The 24,021-nt window shown below is 45.9% G+C and overlaps 1 protein-coding gene across 2 annotated transcripts in view; it reads left to right on the top strand.

The window, feature by feature from the left end:
* The window catches only part of LOC121577761 (receptor-type tyrosine-protein phosphatase gamma-like), a 283,598-nt gene that overhangs the window by 212,779 nt on the left and 46,798 nt on the right, over positions 1–24,021 (top strand). For both annotated transcript variants that reach the window (XM_045223696.1, XM_045223695.1), the window contains exons 5-7: positions 10,207–10,302; positions 16,713–16,779; positions 22,018–22,175. In XM_045223696.1, the coding sequence (XP_045079631.1) occupies positions 10,207–10,302; positions 16,713–16,779; positions 22,018–22,175 (321 nt within the window). The remainder of the gene's footprint in view (positions 1–10,206; positions 10,303–16,712; positions 16,780–22,017; positions 22,176–24,021) is intronic.

Raw genomic sequence — 24,021 nt, 5'->3', positions numbered from 1 at the left:
CAGAGCCTTTCCCAGTCTTGGTGCACCTCAGGAGGGACACAGCTCCAACTTTGTATCCACTTCAAAGTGGAATAACACAGAGGCTACTGTGTTTTTGCTGTCAGCCCAAACATTGCAATCCTTTTTTTTTTACCACTGTAGGACATGTGTATGATACATGTGACTTGTGTGATGTGTGCTTTAGGGATAACAGCCCTAATGTCAATGGAGAGCAGATATCCCTCCAAACAGATCATGGAACACTATCACTTTATTTCTATTAAATGGCTTTGAACCCAGTGGTTTCTGTATTAGCGCTCTTTCAGCGATCAAGCTCATTAGATATTTGATGAGCCTGTTTAGCTTGTAGCACCACGCGTCAGTTTTCCGTCTTTGAAGGAAGTGTGTTTGTTTTTGTCAAGCTCATGTAGGCCACTATCTCTTTCTTAATGAGCCAGATTGTCCATATTAATATTTCAGTCCTATTTATAGAGAAAATACCCCCTCCCTATACAAACACACACACAAACACACACACTCCCCTAACAGTGGTGTAATTTGCAGACCATGGGAGACACCACCACGTCACGTTCTGTCGCATTATCAGACTCCCCAGTCTCTATCAGTCTCATTATTTATCTCTTTAACTCAGAACTAGGGGACAATTCACAAACACTCTTTCCACTCTCTCTTCCCCTCCCTCTTTCCATATACATTTACATTTCAGTCATTTAGCAGACGCTCTTATCCAGAGCGACTTACAGTTAGTGAATACATTTTTTTTTTTTTTTTTATACTGGCCCCCCGTGGGAATCGAACCCACAACCCTGGCGTTGCAAACGCCATGCTCTATCAACTGAGCTACATCCCTGCCGGCCATTCCCTCCCCTACCCTGGACGACGCTGGGCCAATTGTGCGCCGCCCATGAGTCTCCCGGTCACGGCCGGCTGCGACAGAGCCTGGATTCGAACCAGGATCTAGTGGCACAGTTAGCACTGCGATGCAGTGCCTTAGACCACTGCACCACTCAGGAGACATATGTCTCCCCCACTCTTTTCCTCCCTCTTCCCAGCGCTCTTTCTCTGTCTCCTCCCCCTGTCTTGCTGGGCCTTGGGCTGACATAGCATTGTGACAGAAGTAGATGTGAGGTTGAATCTCAGCATGCTGGCTGTTCTGTCTCCTCAGTGTAGGGCAGGATAGGAGCTGCCATATACAGAACATACAGTACACACAGGTGCACAACCATGATTAATATTCCTTCCACAGTTTTGGCAGATAAATCACACTCAGGCTTCACTGCATTTTGTCTTTTCAGCATGTAGGACATGCTCTGAGTAAACATTCTACCTGTCTATACAGCAGACGTGACAGTTATGTGAAATGGCCATGTTCTCTTCTTTCTCCTCTCTTTTCTTCCTCCTTTCCTCTCTCTTCTTGGTGTCCTCTCTCTCTCTCTCTCTCTCTCTCTCTCTCTCTCTCTCTCTCTCTCTCTCTCTCTCTCTCTCTCTCTCTCTCTCTCTCTCTCTCTCTCTCTCTCTCTCTCTCTCTCTCTCTCTCCATCCTCTCCTCTCTCTCTTCAGAAGCTCTTAGCCTGTGTGGTGTTATTACCATTTATATTAAGAGTGTCAAGCGCTATACGCCTGGAACGTGCCCTTAGCCACTCACACATATTTTTCTCTCTCCAAGTGGTCCGTAAAGTCTATAAAACATTTTCAGATGTGTTAGATTCACAGGACCTGCTATTCCCTCGGTAAGTAGCTAATACTTGAATTGGCTCATTTGTGCTGGAGAAAGGGGAAAATTGGGCTGTGCTGTCAGACACAAGCAGAGGGAGAAAAGGTTGGAGAGATTGAGGGGTGGAGAAGAGGGGAGGGGGACGTGTGCATGCGTGTTTGCATGGGTGTGTTGGCTGGATGGATGGGAAATCCTTGGGAAGCGCTCCCGAGGCTCTGGCCACTCGTTTATCTCCATCCTTCCTTCACATTGATGGCTGTTGTTCTAAAGGGATAAAGTGTGGAGGTGGATAAACGCAGCCTGTCAGTCAAAGCCAGCATAGTGAGGGATGGAGGGCCAGGCCTACCATGGCACTTACTCAACCCCCTGAGAGGCCACACAGAGGATCTAGAATCAGGATACATTAACATGCCACCTGCATAGGCTTCATGATTAATCGCATAGACCAATTCATGTTGGGATAATGTTTTCCTCGCTCTCATGCAAGATATTAATACATAGAGTACATCAGTGGTTCCCAACCAGGGTACTAGGACCCCTGGGGGTACTTGGCCTATCCACAGGGGGTACTTGAGAAGACTCACGAGACCTTAGGCCTACTGGTAAAATTCACATGAGGAGGTACTTCAGGGGTACTCCGGGCAGAGAAAAATTATGTTGGTGGTACAGTAACTGGTAAAGGTTGGGAACCACTGTAGTACAGTACTGTATAACATATTTGTTTCTGTGTGTGGGTGTACACTTATAGATGTGGTATTCATATACATATGGATGTGGGTGTGTGTCAGCACCTGTGTGGGTGCGTACGCATGCTTGATCAGTTGGCCCAATGATTGAGCAGAGAAGTCAAATATTGAATTGTTAGAATATATTGCTAGAATAAGTCACCCTCACAGTCAGTAACACTTGTCTTAGTCTCCGACATATACAGCATGTACAGCATAATCACAATCATCACATACATTGGATGCTGTCTCCTAACAACAACTCTACATCTGCATTACTTGCTCTCTGGGGTTTTAGGCTGGGTTTCTGTATAAGCACTTTGTGACAACTGCTGTTGTAAAAAGGGCTCTATAAATACATTTGATTGATTGATTGAAATTTGTTCTCACAACAGTGCCATAATTCCCCTGGATAGGGCCTTTGTAATTGACTAGGTTATTAGTTATAATGTGAATAATTACTGCTCTGCTCTGGGAGTCACTCAGCAGTGCTGAGCTATGAATCCACTCTGAGCCAGGACAAAGAGGAAATGAAACCTGGAGGAAACTAATTGGTTAACGTCGTTAAGATGCTCTGAATGAAGATATGTGGTCAATATGTTTATATCCCTGGGCACAGGGACGGGCACAAATGATTGGCCAGCTCTGGCCCACGGTCACCACAGTTTAGGAAGCCAGCTGATTGGCTATAATGATGAGTGGGCTGGGTCTCCCCGGGCGGCCTTTGATGTGAGGGGAGATGTTGATTGTTTCTGTCTGAGGAATGTTCCATCTTCAGAGGAACTCGACCACCACTGTTCTATCAGTCCCAGGCGCCGTGAGAGGACGGGGTATTTTTGGAGTGACCGTGACCATGCTCTGATTGTGATCACGTTCAAACCATCTCCGACCATCTCCGGGGGTCTGGCTGCTGTTCTATCTTTTGAGATTTGTGATGTTGGACCCCGTGTGGAACAGCGGGGGCGCCTTCCAATGTTCAAACATGGTTGTTTGGGGTTAAGATGGAGCTTGCAGGCTTTACCGTGCTCTGCCTACCCTGTTTTTAAGCTACAGGAATGGAGAAATGGTGTTACAGACCCCCTAAGGCCATGAAACAAGGCATGATTCCTCCCCTATCCTCTCTCTCAAAAATTATAGTTGTCTTCCACCCAGGTTGTTTTTCTTAGCTGTTGATTTCGGTGTACAGGTCGGGGGTCCCAGTGTTCTCTTCACTGTGTCTGTGTGTGTGTGTTTGGTGTGTGTGTGTGTGTGTGTGTGTGTGTGTGTGTGTGTGTGTGTGTGTGTGTGTGTGTGTGTGTGTGTCTCATTGTTTTTCTGTCAATACATCTCTCTCTTTCTCTGGCATTGTGTTATTGGAATGATAGTATAGTGGTTGTTTTTCTGCTCACCATGGGAAATGAATATGTCAAGTCCGTTCTTTGCTTTCTTTCTGAGCGAAAATCATATTATGTTGTGGTTGCTCCTTTTCTTAAGGTTACAAAAGGATTTATGCGGGCAGGAATGAATATATAATATATTTTTTTTATCATTGTAATTCCCTCTGCATTGTCATGCTCCATGACTGCTGTTCCTACCCATCCCCTGCTGTGGCGCTCCCTGTGAGTTTCAGTAAACCCATATGGTATTGATATGTGTGAAGTGACCTGTGCACTGTAACAGCTCACAGTGACCTGTGTTAATAGAGCCTGGGATCTCTCTCTCTCTCTCTCTCTCTCTCTCTCTCTCTCTCTCTCTCTCTCTCTCTCTCTCTCTCTCTCTCTCTCTCTCTCTCTCTCTCTCTCTCTCTCTCTCTCTCTCTCTCTCTCTCTCTCTCTCTCTCTCTCTCTCTCTCTCTCTCTCTCTCTCTCTCTCTCTCTCTCTCTCTCTCTCTCTCTCTCTCTCTCTCTCTCTCTCTCTCTCTCTCTCTCTCTCTCTCTCTCTCTCTCTCTCTCTCTCTCTCTCTCTCTCTCTCTCTCTCTCTCTCTCTCTCTCTCTCTCTCTCTCTCTCTCTCTCTCTCTCTCTCTCTCTCTCTCTCTCTCTCACTCGCACTCGCACTCTCACTCTCACTCTCACTCTCACTCTCACTCTCACTCTCACTCTCACTCACACACACACACACACACTCATGTGAACAGAAGACAGGCCTAATACAAAGCTGCTTGCTCTCCATAAGCCTGTGCATATTTGTCCAAGCTTTTCTGGGAACTCGGAGGGGAAAAGACCTTTCATTTCAACACGTTTGCATTCACTCAGGAATGTCAACAACCAGTCCCCTGGTTCCTTTGTTTGTGTTGTGTTTTATTGTGTGTGTGTGTGTGTGTGTGTGTGTGTGTGTGTGTGTGTGTGTGTGTGTGTGTGTGTGTGTGTGTGTGTGTGTGTGTGTGTGTGTGTGTGTGTGTGTGTGTGTGCTTGCGTGTGTGTATGTCTGTGTGTGTGTGTTGTGATGTCACGAGAGGCTGTGTCCTGGAGGGACGTTACATCCCCCTGAGGTGGCTGCAAACCCAGACAGCTATGGCTCCATCTGCTGGTATGGTCGGGAACTCCACCCCTCTATGGCCAATCTTCCCACGCAGCTGAAACAAATGAGGAGCTGATGAGCTGAAGGTTTGGGAAGGGAAGAGACACACTGAGGGAGTGTGTGGGGGGTGAAGAGACACAGTCTCCAACCTGGGCTCTCTGGAGGACAAGAGTGCTGCACGTCCACTTCCATGAGGAATATAAGGATTTGGAGATACTTACCTTTGGGGAAATACTCACCTTTGGATATATGCACCGGTGGAAATACGTGTGGGACATTTGGAAGGACGTTTTGCTGGGTTGGCCACTAGCTGCAACGTGGAATACAGTAAGACTGGGGAAAAGTTATTTGAGCGAGTGAGAGTTATGATTTTGGATGTGGAAGAGACATCCCTGAACTGTTAACCCTTAAAGAGCCACAAGAGAACAGAATTGTGTTATACTTTCGTTAGTTTCCCAAGACCTTTAATAAAATCCTTGTTTTGATTGAACCTGGTCTCCTTGCACTACTTGAGCAATCCCGCTGAAAGCTGTGTAGCCTCTCGTGACGTCACAGATGGTGGAGAATACGGGCACGCTCAAGCGTTAATAGTGCATGTCAGAGGAGGATACCGAAGGTTTGATCACCCAGTTTTCCAAGTTGGCCGTAGGCTCCCCGCCGACTGAAATGGAGGACATATTGAAAGCCCTTGTTGCTGGCCAGCAAGCCCAGATGCAAGCAAACGTGGCTCTCTTGGAGGAGCAAAAGAAAGCCAACCTTCTGAAGGCAGAGGAATTGCAGTTGCAGAGACAGAGGGTGGTCCAAAATACCCGCCCAATAAAGGCAAGTGACTTTATATCTAAGATGGGAGCTACCGATGACATTGAGGCATACCTGCATGCATTTGAGGCCACGGCCACTAGGGAAGCCTGGCCCAAGCAACAGTGGGTTGGTCTGTTAGCCCCCTTTCTAACCGGGGAATCGCTGAATGCTGTCCGGGACCTGGGCCCTGACCAGGTTACTGACTATGATGCCCTGAAGTCTGAGATCCTCAGCAGATATGGACTCACAAAGTTTGGTATGGCCCAGCGCTTTCACAGCTGGACCTTCCAACCAGACCAACCTCTCGGGCGCAGATGCATGAACTTGTCCGAATCGCAAGGAAATGGCTGGATCCGCAGAGGAATACAGCAGCGGCGGTGGTGGAGGCCGTTGTGGTGGATCGTTACCTACGCGCCCTGCCTTATGAGGCAAAACGGGTCATCAGTCAACAGGCCTTGACCACGGCTGATCTGACCGTGGAAGCTGTGGAAAAGTACCAGGCCACAGCGGAGATGCTGAATGCTTCCCGAAAAGACCCCAGGAGGGCGGCCCCACCACAAATGGGAAGAACCCGTCCAAAGGACCCCAAGGTCTCGAACCCAGCCACGTCAGGACTTATCCCGGCTCCAGGGGGAGCCAGAAACCAGGCGGGTCCAAGAAGAGTACACCAGGAGGGGGAAACTCGACAGTGTTACCGGTGTGGGGAGATGGGACATATCTCCTGGCAGTGTGGGAAACCAGCCGATGAACCTATGCCCACTGCGGAGTCCTCCAGCTCAGCACCCACACACCGTTTTGCCTCGCTCTTGGGAGTCGTAGATGGCGGCCCAGATCGACCCCCCACCTGCCCGGTAACTGTGAATCACCATGATGTGGAGGCCTTACTGGATTCTGGTAGCCGGGCCACCCTGGTGCGTAAGGATTTGGTGGGCCCAACGTGTCTGACCCCGGGGAAAGTCCTCCCAGTTTCCTGTGTCCATGGGGACACCAGAGAATACCCCATTACTGAACTTACAATGACCAGCACACGGGGAACCATACACACGACGGCGGGGGTGGTTGATTCCCTCCCCGTCCCTGTCCTAATTGGACGAGACTGCCCAGCCTTTTACCCACTCTGGAGAGAGTCTCAGGAGAGGATAACCCGAGTACCTCGGAAACGGAGAGGCAAGACTCATCCTGGGAAGGCTCCGGTGCAATCCTCCGAGTTACTCACTCCCGCCCGGGCTCTGATAGGGATGGCAGGTGCCCAGACCGACACAGAGACGGAGCTACAGAATCTGGACAAAGAACTGTCTGGTCTGAAGGGGACCGCTGAGAGGTATCGTTTGTTAAAGCAACAGTTAGACATGAAGACAGAAGAGTTAGATATCCTCCAGGCTAAACTCCAACAGAGCTCCTTCCCTAAGCAACCGGAGGAGCTGGAGAGGCTGCGCAGGACCATCGAGGAGTGTGAGGAGACCCTGCGCACTAGTAAGGAGGTCCAGAAGAAGGCAGAGGAGAAGTACAAGGTGTTGGAGAACAAGATGAAGAATGCGGAGGCAGAGAGAGAGAAGGAACTGAAAGCTGCTCAACAGAAGCTAAACTCTGCTAAAACCAAGGCTGATGCGTTCAGTAAGAAACTCAAGGAGAGACAACAGGAGGCTGAGTCCCTGGTCCTAGAGTTGGAGGAGTTGAAGAGAGAGCAGTCTGGCAAGCACCACGGCAATGCGGACGCCCTCTCCCGGCGTGATGCCTTCTTCGCTGCCTTTACCCCGACGAGGACGTCGGTCCCGAGGAGGGGGATGTGTGATGTCACGAGAGGCTGTGTCCTGGAGGGACGTTACATCCCCCTGAGGTGGCTGCAAACCCAGACAGCTATGGCTCCATCTGCTGGTATGGTCGGGAACTCCACCCCTCTATGGCCAATCTTCCCACGCAGCTGAAACAAATGAGGAGCTGATGAGCTGAAGGTTTGGGAAGGGAAGAGACACACTGAGGGAGTGTGTGGGGGTGAAGAGACACAGTCTCCAACCTGGGCTCTCTGGAGGACAAGAGTGCTGCACGTCCACTTCCATGAGGAATATAAGGATTTGGAGATACTTACCTTTGGGGAAATACTCACCTTTGGATATATGCACCGGTGGAAATACGTGTGGGACATTTGGAAGGACGTTTTGCTGGGTTGGCCACTAGCTGCAACGTGCAATACAGTAAGACTGGGGAAAAGTTATTTGAGCGAGTGAGAGTTATGATTTTGGATGTGGAAGAGACATCCCTGAACTGTTAACCCTTAAAGAGCCACAAGAGAACAGAATTGTGTTATACTTTCGTTAGTTTCCCAAGACCTTTAATAAAATCCTTGTTTTGATTGAACCTGGTCTCCTTGCACTACTTGAGCAATCCCGCTGAAAGCTGTGTAGCCTCTCGTGACGTCACAGTGTATACGCCCCATATTTCTTGACTTAACTGCAGCTTGGGACTGCATAATGATGACACGGGTGACATCAGTCATTGAAGTGAAAAGAGCATGGCATGGCTGGGACCATAGGGTGTCAGGTCTGTCCTACAGTGGGATGATATACTGGTGACACACTGTACCTGGTCACACTGTGTCCTCTGTGTCCTGTGTCCTCGCTTGCTCTCTATACTGCTGCTAAACCCATGGTCACCAGCGCTAGTCCTGGTGAATAACAGGAGGCTTTTGTTCTAGCCCTGATTCAACTCAACAAGCTCTTGCAGGACCTCTCATCGCCATGTGAATCACACTGTGACCCACAACACATCGCCATGTGAATCACACTGTGACCCACAACACAGCACAAAGTGCTCCAGTCAAACATGCAGCACAGTATAGTCCATCCTGATTGCTGAGGGGCTCTAGTATTCTGTGTGCAGTGTGTAAAGGTTTTCTGTTTGTCTGAGATGAGTATGGATAAAGTGTCCCCACCTGCCACTTCTCTTCTGGGCTGAAAGCGACCAGTGATACGCTGCCCTCAATGTGGAGAGTCTATATTATGTAAGACCCTGCCATGCAACCTGCTTTCACTTTGTGAAAGGATGTCTCCACTGACTCAGCTAGAACTCGCTCTGTGTGTGTGTGTGTGTGTGTGTGTGTGTGTGTGTGTGTGTGTATGTCTGTATGTGTGTGTGTGTGTGTGTGTGTGTGTGTGTGTGTGTGTGTGTGTGTGTGTGAGAGCTCCATTTGCTCTGTTCTAAATTCATAAACACATGCTTTACTATGGGATCTATATTAGGAGACCACAGAATGCCTCAAATAGATCAAAGGAGGTTGTGCACACTGCTTTGTGTAAGGATTACAGAAGCGTGGAAAATGCGACTGGAATAATATTGACAATATTGATCATATGAGAAGTTGCCAGGAAATGGGTTTTGGTAGGCGCAGAATGTGGTCTCCCCTACAGCATTTCTCTCTGCAGCTTTTATGTAAACACACACACACACACACACACACACACACACACACAATACACACTCTCTCCAGAAGAATGGAGCTTCACCTTGACAGGAGATACAGTGGGCCTGCCGTGTGTGTGTGTGTGTGTGTGTTTGTGTGAGTGTGTTCTTGTATGTGTCTTGCTTTGTTGAGGTATTGCATTCAACTTCTCATCTTAAACAATAGGGAGGAAATATATTTCCTTTTGCCAGGCTGATACACATACACTGAGTGTACAAACATTAGGAACACCTGCTCTTTCCATGACATAGACTGACCAGATTAATCTTTCCCTTAGCACATTAGGAGAGGGATCTCTCTGCCCTGGTTAAAGTCCCTGTATCTCAGAGTAGGACACATGCTACATTCTTAAGCCCACCCACCGGATGTGTCTGTGTGTGTGTGAGCGAGTGCATGTGAGTTTTGCCTGCTACACATCACCATGACAACCGGTCTGATGGACCATGTTGCCTGTGCTATATGTCCGCATATGTTTATGAAAGAGAGAGAGATAAAAAGGGGGCTCTAACAAGCTTCCCTGAGTCTAACTGTACATCCATCCAGTCTGGATTGGACTGTTTGTGCTGATTGTGTTAACAGCAGGCTTTTTAAGCTACAGTACTAGTCCTGTAGATCTGTGTGGATCAGTGTGTCCGTCTCTGAGAGCAGAGTGGACAACATATTGAGGACCATGCAGGGTGTTTCTTTATGCAGCTCTATGGGAGAAAACAATTCTAGAACCAATATATGACCTTTGACCTTATGACATCATGCTGGCTCTAAACAGAGCAGGCCTGTATATAATTCAAGAATTCAAAGAAACCCCACAGAGAGAGAAGTCAAGAGAGCAGAACACACTCCCATTTTTATGGCTCTGCAAACATGGTCATAAATGATGCAATTTGGAGATCCAAGCTGTTCCTTGTGAGAGGTGGAAGTTTGCACAGATGGATGCCTAACACTTACATTCTTTCTCCCTCTCTTTGTCCCATTCTCTCTCCCTCTCTTTGTCCCATTCTCTCTCCCTCACAGATGCAGATCTACATGTATAACTCGGATGACTTTGACAGCCTCAGTGCTGCCATACGGCAGAAGAGGATCATTGCAGCGATGTCGGTCTTCTTTCAGGTGAGAACATCTCTCTCATCTTTTAGGCTTTTCAAACATAGGGTTTGACATGACCCTGTAGCACTGTTGGATTCTAGCTTTAAATATATACTTATTCATGTTACTATAATATAACTACTTTACATGTGTAATGTTATTGTTAAATCTCATGGATCCTATGGAGAGGGCCAAAGGGTAACAGTCTGGTTTCAGTCACTGATAAGGTTGGATAGCCGTGGATTAGGGAGGAGTGAGGAATGTGGGCCGAGGTCAGGTCAGATGAAGTGACAAGGAACAGTTCTATTACACACACACCACCTAAGTTCCTGCCTAGCAACAGAGATGTATTGGCTGTCTAGATGTGCAAGGAGGAGACTCCGCCTAGTAGGAGGCTATAAATATATGTGCTTGTGTAAACATGTCTTTGTCTTTGCAGCTGTTTGACTCAGTGGGTGAATAAACTTGGTTTGAGCTTTGACTAGTTGTCTGTTAGTTTTTCACTCTGTTTGTCAGACCCTAACAGCACTCTATACGGGGCATGGAACAACACACTGACTCAGTCTAAATCAATGCACAATACCAGAATTGAAACACGACATTACTGCTTTACCATCACCGCTGAGAAAGAAAAACATCAACAAGCTTGGAAAATGTGTGTTCCTTTTGTTGTCTAAGTGTGTGCAGTGAGCACTGTGTTTGTCTGGGACTGTGACTGTATCGAGCTGTATTGTCTTAAGTGGAGATATAAGAATTGGCTGGCCTGAGTGTGCTGCCGGGTGGGTCTGTTGAGCTAGCAGTGGGCAGGGTCATGGTCAACTCCATCACCCTGAATTGCCATGATTAAAAGTTCATTTGATGCCATCGATTGCGTAAGTGGGCTTTTACTTGGTCCATTACCTCTCCTTTAATACTCCCTTACACACACACACCGAGAGACATACACACTCGCCCACGTTTGCATAGTCCTCCAGTCCTCTTGGGTCCAGATTGGCCATTCTTTACGTTCACTGAATTACAATGATTCTGTCTTCTGCTCTCCCCCTCTCCCTTGCTCTCTCTTGCTCTCCGTCTCTCTCTCTCAACCTCTCCCTTTGTCTCTCTCGCTTCTCTCCTGTCTCTCTCCTCTCTCTTACTCCCACTCTTCTCTCTCTGTTTCTCCATCCTCTCCCCCCCCCCACACCTTCTTATTCCATGAAGAATCAGATCATTCACATCTCTAGACCTCAGAGGTTGAAGTGAAGCTGTGACCTCAATAACTAGGCAGATGCATACTGTATGTATGGGTCTCCAGAGATTCCATCTATGCGTTTGTTCTAATGCAAATATGAGTATGTGTGGGTGTACTTTTTATAATGGCATTTTTCAATCTTAGATCTCCTCTAACTCAAACACTTTCTCCTCTCTCAAGCAGTAACCTGCACGTGTGTGCGTGGGGGGGGGGGCAATGTAGAATGCAGAGCACAGAGAAATGGACAGACTTATTTTCACACAAACACACACAATGAGCCTCCAAACTGATTGTCAGAGAGCCAGTATCTGGCAGGCCTGGAGAGTGGATGTATCCCTCGGTGTGGTTATCGTGATGAGGTATCCTGTTCAAAAGTGAGGCTTCCCTCTATGGTGATAACCTTAAAGCTCCTCTCCTCTGTCTGCCAAGTTACACAACCCCACCAGGCTGCGTATCCACACAACACCAGGAAAGACTACTAGCTAATAGCAACCTCACTGCTTACAGAGAACAAATCAATACACACAATAACTACTAGTACTGGGCGATATGGACAAAAATCCATATCGCGATAAATTGACCCATTTTGTTGTGATAAATTATTTTGGGGGGAGGTGCACAGTTACACTCCATTAGCGCCATTTTTACACCATGTCAAAGAAATTGCCATAATATATTAGCCTAAGTTTGGTTACCAGGTGACCCAGCGTATGATTTATAAGATGATATTATGCTGCTACAGAAAGAGATGTATTTTAAACATTAATTTCGTTATGCATTTATTTTTTATTTTAAATGTAATAATATTTCATACCAAGTTCAACTCCATTAGTATATTGGTGTTTGGTAATTGCAGCATGATATTGAACGAGGCTACTCGCAACATCACTTGGAAGAACTGCCAACAACAGGTGTAGGAAGCATGGGATAGAACACAGCTCTCATTGGCTGCTGTAGTTTTGGTTCAAATGAAACGGCATAGATGGAAGTGTTGAGCTCCAGGAGCGTAATGTTTTTTTCTATGCTGTTTTGCTTTCATATATGCCACGCAGCTCCGTAGGCTGCTGTTTAATGCACGAACATTGTGTAATCACCAAAAATTACCGACATATGCAAAATTGTTTTCGGTATGAGTTAGAAAGTTGTCGGTAATTTTCGGTTTATCGTCCCAGCTCTAATAACTAAAGCCATTTATCAATCAAGTGACCCCCTTCAAGGAGTGTTCGTGTGTGTGTGGACATCTCTGTCTGTGTATGTGTGTGTATACATCTCTGTCAGAGAGTGTGTGTGTGTGTGTGTGTGTGTGTCTCAGTCAGCGTGTTTGTGTGTGTGTGTATTGTGATTAGATTGCACTCCTTTAACTGTAGCACGTATTAATTAAATGATGTCTGTTGCTATACAGGCAAAATTGTCCCTGTCGGCCCACGTGAGCTCTCAGGGCAGCGGCTCTCATTACTTTTACAGCCCACCCTCGCGCTGCGCCGGCCCCCTGATTGAAATAGATTGTGGTAGTAACATCTATCATTACAGTTTTATTGGCTTATTTACAGTCTACATGCTCAGAGATCCACCATACGCTCATTGAGATACACACGTGTGAGCAGAGCAGACCCAGGCCCAGCATCGCTCACAGAGGTGTAATACTTACTGGAGCAAGCATTACTATTGTAACAGGAAGTCTACTTCTGATTAACTCAGCCAAGGTGTACAGTACATTAAGGAGAAGCAGTGTCTTATAGGTGATGGAGGAGTGTTTTGTCTTTCATTTAGGTGACTCTCCATTCCTGCCTGAATCAATTACCTCCAAATTACACTGTGAATGCCAACTGTGCTAATGCCACAGTGCTGCTTCCAATTCAGCAGAGTACTTGCTACTGGATGAGAAATGAGCGACAGCTTTTAACAGAGAAACAGAATTCATAAAAATGTGTTCTAGTTGGTTTAAGCCATTTGTTAAGCAGTAAATTGAGGAGGAGGCAAGGCCTGGTGCTGTATGAGTGTACTGTTATATGATGTTTTGGCGCTCCAGCCAGGGTAGTTGTTGATGAAGCGGGACGGCCTAGACACTTTGTCTCTGCTTCCTCTCTCTGTCACCAGTCGCCCTGGTTACAGCGGGACATTCCTCAGCTTAAAGAATCGACTGCCACTGACGTCCCCATCCTCAGAAAATAGATGGAGCACTTTAAGTTGATAACGCCGCAAAATATGTTTCTGTTACTTCATTAGGTGTGACTTTTCCCTGTTAATTGATCATAGGTGCTATTTTTACGTGGGAATACATATAATAAAGGTTCAAAAGCCATAAGCACACTTGCAAGAAAGCGACACAGCTATTCTTTAGCACTCATGTCATTGAGAAGGGAAATGCATGTGTTTCTCTAGCTCTCTGACACTGCAGAGACATCCTCGTTTGTCGAACACTCCACCGACCTATGATTCACCTGCACTACAATTAAAGACTTATGGTGCAATGAGCTAAGAGTCTCTTAAAGGTACAGTTGCCTCATTTTATTCTTTTATTCTTCACGTCAATGTTTTATGTGAGAGTATGGAGAGACAGAGAGAGTAGAGAGGCCTTTTGGATAGATTAAAATGTTGGAGAGAAAGAATCAGGGCTGTTGGATGGATGATAGCGAGATGAGATGTCATGTGGCTCTGGCCTGGTCTTTCTGCCGTGTCTCTGTGGTGTGGTTTGCCTGAGTCAGGCTGCCTGCATGGGGAGAGGAGAGGAGAGGGACTATGCTGTGGTACTGGCCATGTAGAGACAGACACAGCATGTAACCCCATGGAGAAGGTTCCCAGGGGACAGAGTTGCAGGCTTTAACAGACAATTATTGATAATGAAAATATAATTCCCATGGTCCCATCTTTCTCTCTCTGCCTCCCTCCCTATCTCTTTTTCTCCTTCCCCCCAGTCTATCTTTGAAGCCATCTCTCTCCCTCTCTATGTCACTCTTGGCAGAGGGCTGTTTTAGGTAGGCTGATTTGGCGCATGGCTCTGCTTAAATAAAACTTCAGTACTGCTACAGTCATTCAGAGCTCTCTGTGGTTTGCCATCTGCCAAAAACATGATTTTTTAAAGAATAAAGGGGCAGTGGGAGAGAACTCAAAGGATTGTGGTAGATGTACGATGCCTCACACGGTGGGTGGGAACAGAGGAACAGAGGAAGATAGTGGGAGGTGACGACACATCAGAGTGGGAGTTTAACGGAGGTGGCTGAGACCTGGGGCCTCATTTATCAAAAGTGTGTGGGTACAAAAAAGACTCTAAACCTTGCGTGCACCATTTTTCCCGCAAAGGTTGGTATTTATCCATTTTGAACTTGATGGTAAAGGGTGCGTATCTTCACGCAAATCTCAGACCATGCGTATGCACAACTTCTAGTGGTTGATCAATTGTATTCCAAGCAAATATTGTTATTTTGAAGGGAATTATAATGGTAGGTTAATAAAAACATTATAACGTATGCCTACTGATAAAACAGATGCATTTGCTGTTGGTGAGGAGTCCACATGGCAGCATGTGTTTCTTTTACTTGTATTATATAGGCCTAAATCATGATCATATTGCAGAACGTCTCTGCTTTTCTGACATGACTGGTTTATTCCCACTACACAACAATTATTAGCCTACCTTTATCCATCACAGATTTAATAGCCAAACATGCTTGAAAGTAAATAGACCGGTAGCCAATTTAAAATATATGCCAGTATAGGTAGGCTACAGTATTGCTGTGTGATAGAATCGCAACATCATAGCCTATTTAAACTCAGAGCCTATACCAAGGTAGGAGATAAAAACAAAATCTATTGAAAAAACAATATATTGAACAACAATTCATATTTTCCATAGAAGTGTGCCGTAGCATTTACTTTAAAATTGTTAAAATAGACAATCAAACTTTCAGAATGCATGTTTTGTTTGAAAAAGTCACAGCAAAAGATTCAAACATTCTGCCCACACCTCTACATAAATGTGATAAAATTGGCCAATGTGCTTTCTTCTAGAAACTTGTCATGGCCCCGTTCCAACAATTACAAATCATACAGCAAATGAGGGCGTTTTTGTTACCATAAAAGGTGAATGGATGGTGTAGGGCTCGCTCACAAGCGCACAAATATAGTATGGCTCTGATTTATCAATGAAAACATGCATATATGTTGTGTGCAACAGTTTGATAAATCCCAATAATTTGTTGAGCAAGCAAATCCACGTACGCCAGAATTTACTCCGAAATGTACGCACGGTTGAAAAATGAAGACCATGGACTTAGTGGGTCACTGAAGAACAAAGGAGTGCCATGGGAGGGTTAGGAAGGAAGGAAGGTAGCAGGGAAGGTTTCACCTGTAACTGTTAGGTTAGTCTCTTATGCTCTTCACAGTGATGTCCTGCAGTAGGGGTCTTCCTAGTCTCTCCACATGGGGAGAAAAGAAAAGGACACCATTGAAGTGTGTTGAATCTCAGTGTGGGGCTTTGTCCCAATCCTCAAAGATGGCTTCCTTTCCTTGTCTCCCCCTGCTGAGTGCCAGGAAAAAGATCCTGTTTTTAACACTCCTTTCAACCTTTCTGTGAGATGAAATAATGACGTAGGGTAATGGAGTGTATTTTTGCATCTTCCTCCATCTCTCAGTGGTGCTAATCACAGTGTTTTTCTCCCTACTTTACCTGCTGCTCTGCTGCTCACGGACATGGACTATCTGTCACCCCATTTCAGCTGTGTTTTAAAAACATATTCTGAGTGCCTGTTTGGCTAGCTGGATGACCTACATAGTTATAGAGTCTATTGACGTCATGTGTATTGCTCCTCCTGCTCAGGTCAAACAGACCTCTGATTGACTTTGATTGTTCTCACCATATGAGATTGTACTCACTCTACAATAAATTGTATTTCTCTCTACCCCCTCTCTCTCTCTCTCTCTCTCTCTCTCTATCTCTCTCTCTTTTTCTCTCTCTCTCTCTCTCTCTCTCTCTCTCTCTCTCTCTCTCTCTCTCTCTCTCTCTCTCTCTCTCTCTCTCTCTCTCTCTCTCTCTCTCCTCTCTCTCTCTCTCTCTGCCCTCCCCTCTCTTTTTCTAACTACTGTTTTCTCTCTTTGTTGGGTGAAAGTATCACAGGGGGTTGAATCGATGTTAGACTTCAATGTATTAGATATTCCCCAGGCTCTAATGTGTGTCTCCTGCTCCTCTCTCCTCTCCTGTTCTCAGGTGGGACTGAAGGACAACCCAGCAGTGGACCCCATTATCCACGGCCTGAGGGGCGTGGTCCATCATGGTGAGTGACACTTCCATCACCCAATCATTCCAGGAGGGACTATGAATTGACCAGTCATTGACCAACAACATTTGTTCATTGAGGATCACAACATTATTTTTGCAAGGTTGCATGTAACACTATAATATCTCAGCCTCTTTTAATTCGTGTTTCAGTCATTGGGTAGTCAATTTTTTTTTTTGCAACTGCCTAATTATATCAAACATACCCCAGGTTGCCCCCAGGAGTCCCGACAGACAAAATAAACTATTAGGAATATTAATATTGGTTCTGCCCACCATTTTTAGCAGATCTGCCAGAGACAATTCAAGCCTTGTCTGAATAAGACCAGAGGGAAATGGGTGTGTCCCTGGTGTAGTGATTATAGTTGGGTAATTGTTTGAACTCTGATATGAGATAAAGCTGCTAAATCTGACAAGAATTGTGTTATAAGGGTGAAGGCTTAAGGCACTCGACAGGCTAAGATAAAGACTGCTCTGGTCTTTGATTCAGTGAGCTCTCACTGATGTAGAAGGGCTGTGTAACTTTGAACTACTGATACATTAAGAACGTGTCTTACAGACAGAACTATATATCGTAAAACAATGCAGAATTATATTGCATGATGATGATGATGATGGTGATAACAATAATGATGATGATACAATCTTCGTCGTCACGTTATGTTTAGTGTAACCAGTGAAAGGCATCATCTTCAATATCATAATTATCCTCCCCATTAATTTCACAATGACAGTCACCATGACAGTCACAATGATAGTCCCATTGTCTTCCTGTCTTTGATGCCATTTGTTATTACTGAGGGCTCTGGCGGTGTCCTGTGGTGAGAGGGTGGAGTGATGATGGGACTAGAGAGGAGGAGAGAGTGAGTGTGATGGGAAATGGGAAACGGGAGGGAATGGGAGAGAGGACAGGAGAGAGGGAGTGTGATGATGGCAGTATAAAGGAGGAGGGACTCTGAGGCAGGAGATATGACAGGAAAGGAGAAGGGGAGGAAGTGTGAATGGAGAGAAGAGGAAAGAAGGGAGTGTGCTGGGAGAGGAAAAAAGGAGGGAGGGAGAGAATGTGACGGGAGAGGAGAGGGAGGAAGAGCTAAGGCTGGGAGAGAGGAGGCAGGCTGTGGCGTGCCCAGGGCCAGGCAGCGTGACGGGGGGTGAGATATGCACTGTCTTTATCAGAGACAGATATGACCGTGGGGTCCCCCGCCTTCCTCATCTCCCACTTTCCTCCCCCGCTGACAGGCCTGTCTCTTGCTGTCTCCCAGTTGTGAATGGAGAGATGTATTTTCAGCTCTGTTGCCGCCACACGGGGAGGGGACAGACACGGAGGGAGGGAGAGGAGGGAGTAAGAGGGAGGGAGACTCTCAAGATTTATGGATTTGAATTAAGCATTCTCATACACACACATACTCACAAACTCACACACAAACTTCCAGCAAACTAATAGCAAAACACATGCAAAGTTCTACACAATTATTCCTTCCAACACAGTGTTTACCCTATATTCATTTATTTTTTATTCTGCCGAGACGTGCTTTTAAGATCACAGTGACAAGTTACAACAAGTGACATATCTTCCTCAGATTCTCATCAGATCGTTCCAGAAACCTTCACGGTAACTACACTGAACAAAAATAAAAAAAATGCTACATGCAACAACTTCTAAGATTTTACTGAGTTACAGTTCATATAAGGAAATCAGTCAATTGAAATAAATAAATTAGGCCCTAATCTATGGATTTCACATGACTGGGAATACAGATATGTATCTGTTGGTCACAGATACCTTTAAAAAAAGGTAGGGGCGTGGATCAGAAAATAAGTCAATATCTGGTGTGACCACCATTTGCGTCATGCAGTGCGACACATCTCCTTCGCATAGAGTTGATCAGGCTGTTGATTGTGGCCTGTGGAATGTTGTTCCTCTTGTCTTCAATGGCTGTGTGAAGTTGCTGGATATTGGCGGGAACTGGAACACGCTTTCGTACATGTCGATCCAGAGCATCCCAAACATGATCAATGGGTGACATGTCTAATGAATATGCAGGCCATGGAAGAACTGGACCATTTTCAGCTCCAGGAATTGTGTACAGATCCTTGTGACATTGGGCCGTGCATTATCATGCTGAAACATGAGGTGATGGCAGCGGATGGATGGCACAACAATGGGCCTCAGGATCTCGTCACGGTGTCTCTGTGCTTTCAAATTGCCATCGATAAAATGCAATTGATGCCAGTGGCCATCAAAGGTGAGCATTTGCCCACTGAAGTCGGTTACGACTCCGAACTGCAGTCAGGTCAAGACCCTGGTGAGGACGACGAGCACGCAGATGAGCTTCACTGAGACGGTTTCTGACAGATTGTGCAGAAATTATTTGGTTGTGCAAACCCACAGTTTCATCAGCTGTCCGGCTGGCTGGTCTTAGATTATCCTGCAGGTGAAGAAGCCGGATGTGGAGGTCCTTGGCTGGCGTGGTTACATGTGGTCTGCGGTTGTGAGGCCGGTTGGACGTACTGCCAAATTCTCTAAAACGACATTGGAGGCGGCTTATGGTAGAGAAATGAACATACAATTCTCTGGCAACAGCCCTGGTGGACATTACTGCAGTCAGCATGCAAATTGCACACTCCCTCAAACCTTGAGACATCTGTGGCATTGTGTTGGGTTAAGGAAGGATCACATAATTCCATCAAGGTCATCAGGCGGGATCAGCCAATGCATTATACTCTTGAGCAAACATCCCATAACTGCAGGTGGCAGTAAATCCCCAACTTTGGCTTTATACCTGTTCAAACAACACTCCAGGTGGCAGTATGCACCCTTTCAGTTTGTTTACCAACTCGTATAAGTAGTAGAAGAAGAAAATGGACTACTTCAAAATGGAGATGGCCTCAATAGCACTGCCCATGCTCTCAGACGCCATAATGGGACAGATACAATGTTGCGTCCTCTAACTATCTCTATGAGCCAACCCTATTAATAGATGTATGTAATGATTGTTAGCTAAGATACGGTAATGTTACGCTAGCTAAATAATTTTTGGGGTTAGTATAGAATTGTCTGGTAGTGAAGTGACCTTCTCACAGCCGTTCAACAACCCCCCCCCCCCCAACCCTTCTCATAGTCTTTCAACAATCCCCCCCCCACCCTCTGCCACCGCTGCTGAAATAAATCCTAAGGGAAACACTGCAACACATCCTATCCCATTCCCTGGGATCCATCCACAGGTAGACACACTAACAAACACTTGTTTGAAGAAAATAAGAAGTGCTGTGAGAACGTTGTGAAGCCATCTTCTGTTTTCAATGGCTCTGTGTGTTTCCTGTGTCTCAAAGGAAGGCCTTTTAATTGTAATATTAGCGTGGCGGCGACGGAGCTCATTCTGCTGGTATTTTAAGCACACGGGCCTGTGGAACAGGAAATCTGTCTGCTCAAGTAATCATCCATTAGGTTCCTTCGTTACTTAGTCTTAATATTTAATTATACGGCAAGGGCAGGTACAGAATCTAGGCGCAAAGACACGTCCTCGGGACACAAATCAGGAAACACCAAGTGCTTACAGACACAGTTCTGAGTATCTGTGTGTGTGTGCTTGCGTGAGATCATGCATGTGTGTGTGTGTGTGTGTCTGTGTGTAGTTTACAGCTCAGATATCTCTTGTGCAGGAGACAGATGTTGCGAGTGGATTTAAGCTGGGGCCAGTCAACACATGCATGTACATTAAAAACCCACAAGGCGTTGTCTGGCTTTAATCTTAATAGAACAATGTAAATCCTTTGTTCATTCATTTCCTATTTGAATAAGCACGAGAAGAGTGCAGAAGACTGTAAGATACTGTACACTCAGTACAGTGGTTGCCCATCTACGCATGCAAATCATAGGGTACATTGTAAATATGCAGTGAGCCACAGCCTTTTTTCTGTCTGATGACGTGGGGATTTGAGCTGTGAAAAGGTACTGGGGCATAATATGAAGATTTAGGAGTGATTCAAGTTGATCTACTAATAAATACGTCTCAGCTGTATGAGACAGTGGTGTCTTGATGCTGGATATGAAGGAGGTAAAGGAGAGCGGGGCTGATGGGGTGACATACTGTACTCCCCCAACCCTGTACGTCATTGTATTCTCTTGCATATACTGTATGTACAGTATATGTACATGGCCCAGTGTTAGCTCAGTGTCAGTCATTGTTTGCTCAGTGAACCGTTCTTTCTCAGTGGTCTCCTGTGACAGTGCTGAAATTAACTCCCCGCTCCTCACTGGCATTACAAGTCCATTAATTCAGCGTCTCAAAGTGGCTTTGAAGTCTCCACTGACTAGGCACTCTCCAACCCTGATTGGAAATGAATTTATAAAGGCTGAAATAGCTTACCATACAGTAGACTACAGTACATTATGTGAGCCTAGCTAGTGGTACAGCTGTGGTAGTAGCAGTAGTATAGTGCCTTCCTTGCCACTGTGCCTGCTTCTATCTGTCCTCTATTCTCCAGCAGTGGCTTTAATCCCCCAGCTCTCCCATTCACATCCAATCTGATGCGGCTCCGTGGCGCATTGCTAGCACGCTAAGCCCCTTTTTCATCCCTGCCCAATAGGATTCCCAGTTTAGTTATGTATTGAAAATGTGGGGCAGGAGGATTCATACAGCCATTTTGTTTTGTTTCCTCGCCACATGTTTGGAGGTTATTTACATTGTTATCTCTATTTGGAGGGGGGGGGGACTCCTCATTGTTGGTCATGAAAAGTTATGGCACAAGAGGTTTGGCCCCTCTCTCTTTATCACTATCCTGAGCAAAGTGTGGATGCCATTGTTGTCTTTGACTGATAAGCATTGCCATCACAACAGGATTTTGGAAGGAAATGGGCCGGTTTTGTCCTCAGTGGGATTGATCAGCTATAAGAGAGGTATTTGTGTCAAGCTTGAGTCGTCCATTGGGTTCTGATGTAGCCTGGGACACTGGGGCCAGATCCAGTGGTTACACACACCAGCTCTGACTCAGGCCTGGTTGAATAATCCTCATGGCAGCCAAACTAGACTACTTGCATCAGTACTAGAGGGTTATACCTATACTCAATGATTCAGTGACAAAGAGAAAAAAAATCCCCATGACCCTGTTTACACCAATCAATAAGGATATTTTCTCATTCCCAAGCATTGTAGTATAGAGATAGTGACTGTATGTGGCTGTGACTGAATGGTCAATACTGTTTCCTTGTGTCACTGTGCTTGTTCTCCCCCAGAGAAAGAAACCTTCCTGGAGCCTTTTGTTCTGAGGGACCTGTTGCCATCATCGTTGGGGAGTTACTACCGCTACACAGGCTCTCTCACAACCCCACCCTGCAGCAAGGTGGTTGAGTGGATCGTCTTCAACAGACCTGTGTTCGTCTCCTACAAACAGGTGAGTCACTTTATCTCTCTCTCGCTCTCGTTCTCTCTCTCTCACACACACACACACACACACACACACACACTGACTTCTTTCCTTTGACTAATGGCCTCCTTCTTCCAGGAGCTTTAATTTGCTCACATACCTAATGTGTGATGTCTGCATTTGTGACTGGGTTGAGACAGACATGGTTAGTAATGTGATGGTGCAGTTTCTGGCCTCGCTGGGTCCTTCTCTCCTCCCCAACAGTCCAGGAACATTTGTCCAACTTACATTCTAATGAGGCCAAATGAGTTGGAAGAAGCCAAATGTAGACGAAGTATTGGCTTCATATAAGGGGACACAGCAGGAGAGGAAGAGAGAAAGAGAGATAGGGAGAAAGAAGAGAGGAGAGAAAAAGAGCGAGAGATGGAGAGGTAAAGAGAGAAAGAAGGAGAGGAAGAGGAGGAAAAGGACTGTGAGAGAGGGAATGTGTGGGCTGTGGTGTTGAGGGGTGGCCGAGCGTTGCCCCCTGTGAGCGTGCTCGGTGGCAGACCATGTTTATCTGCCAGAGCTTAGTCAAGGCCCAGACAGCTCTGAAGCTGTGGAGGAGAGGCGCTGCCTGGCTCTGGGCCCACAGAGAGATAGGTCATTCATACATAAAGCTTTATAACCACTTGAATACCACTAGCTCACCGTTAGTCAGCTTCACATTCCCCTTACATACTGTCTGGCTAGATAACATACTGGCTGCTACATAGAGCTCAGCTGAAGATAAATCACCCATAAGCAACAGCATATCCTACTGCTGAATGCAAAATACCACACTAGTACATAGGTCTATGCACCCTTAATAGCTAGCATAAAGGTGGGCAGTCACAGCAGCTGCGTGCACAGTACGGCTAGCAATAAGACTACCACATACACTTCAATCCTATATAAAACCAGCAATACATTCACTGTATGCATACAGCTAGAATAAACGGGTCTTCACACACACAGCCAGAAGAAGATGGGTCTAAGGCACTGCATCTCAGTGCTTGAGGCGTCACTACAGACCCCCTGGTTAGATTCCAGGCTGTATCACAACCGGCCGTGATTGAGAGTCCCATAGGGCGGCGCACAATTGGCCCAGCGTCGTCCGGTGTAGGCCGTCATTGTAAATAAGAATTTGCTCTTAACTGACTTGCCTAGTTAAATAAAGGTAAAATTAAAAAAATTAAAAATTAAAGTTTCACTATTATAACCTACTGTACAAATGAGTTCATTTTCTAATGGGGGACATTACAATATTCTGTAAAAGGATCATTTAAAATTAGCAAATGTTATTTTACTCTTGAATACAATGATAAATCGCAGACATGTTTTACAATAGGGTGTTAATGGGAGCTCATGGTGAATGGTGCTTCTTCACCAGAGGACAGCAGGTGTCTCATAGCAGAGTAGAGGGGATTTGTCTGTTGTCATCCTCTGAATTATAAGAGAGCGGAGAGGCAGTGGAGAGAAGATGAAAAACAGCATGGAGGAACTCTGAGCATGACCTTTTGGATTATTTGATTTTGCCTGAGATCCAGTCAACAATGAATAATACTCTGTCATATATATAGAATATACAATGGGGGTTTTTCACAGCACCTCTACAGACTTTCCTGGTATAAGAAGTCTTTTTTTAGACTTTCCTGAGAGACGGCGGGCTAGCTAGTTACCATGATCGACACATGAGAGGTGATAAACAGGACTTACAGGGGCTCTATCCATCCAGGCAGCACGTCCTTCCTTCCTGTCACTGGGATCCCTTATCATTACCGTTCCTGTCATCTATCCTCCAGATGTTTACCCCTGACCCATTAGTCAGTCTTTTTTATTTTATTTAACTTGG

The sequence above is a fragment of the Coregonus clupeaformis genome, chromosome 12, assembly GCF_020615455.1.
Source record: "Coregonus clupeaformis isolate EN_2021a chromosome 12, ASM2061545v1, whole genome shotgun sequence".
In the NCBI taxonomy this organism is placed as follows: Eukaryota; Metazoa; Chordata; class Actinopteri; order Salmoniformes; family Salmonidae; genus Coregonus; species Coregonus clupeaformis.
Note: the sequence above shows the minus strand (reverse complement) of the source record. Positions and strands in the feature narration are given on the sequence as shown.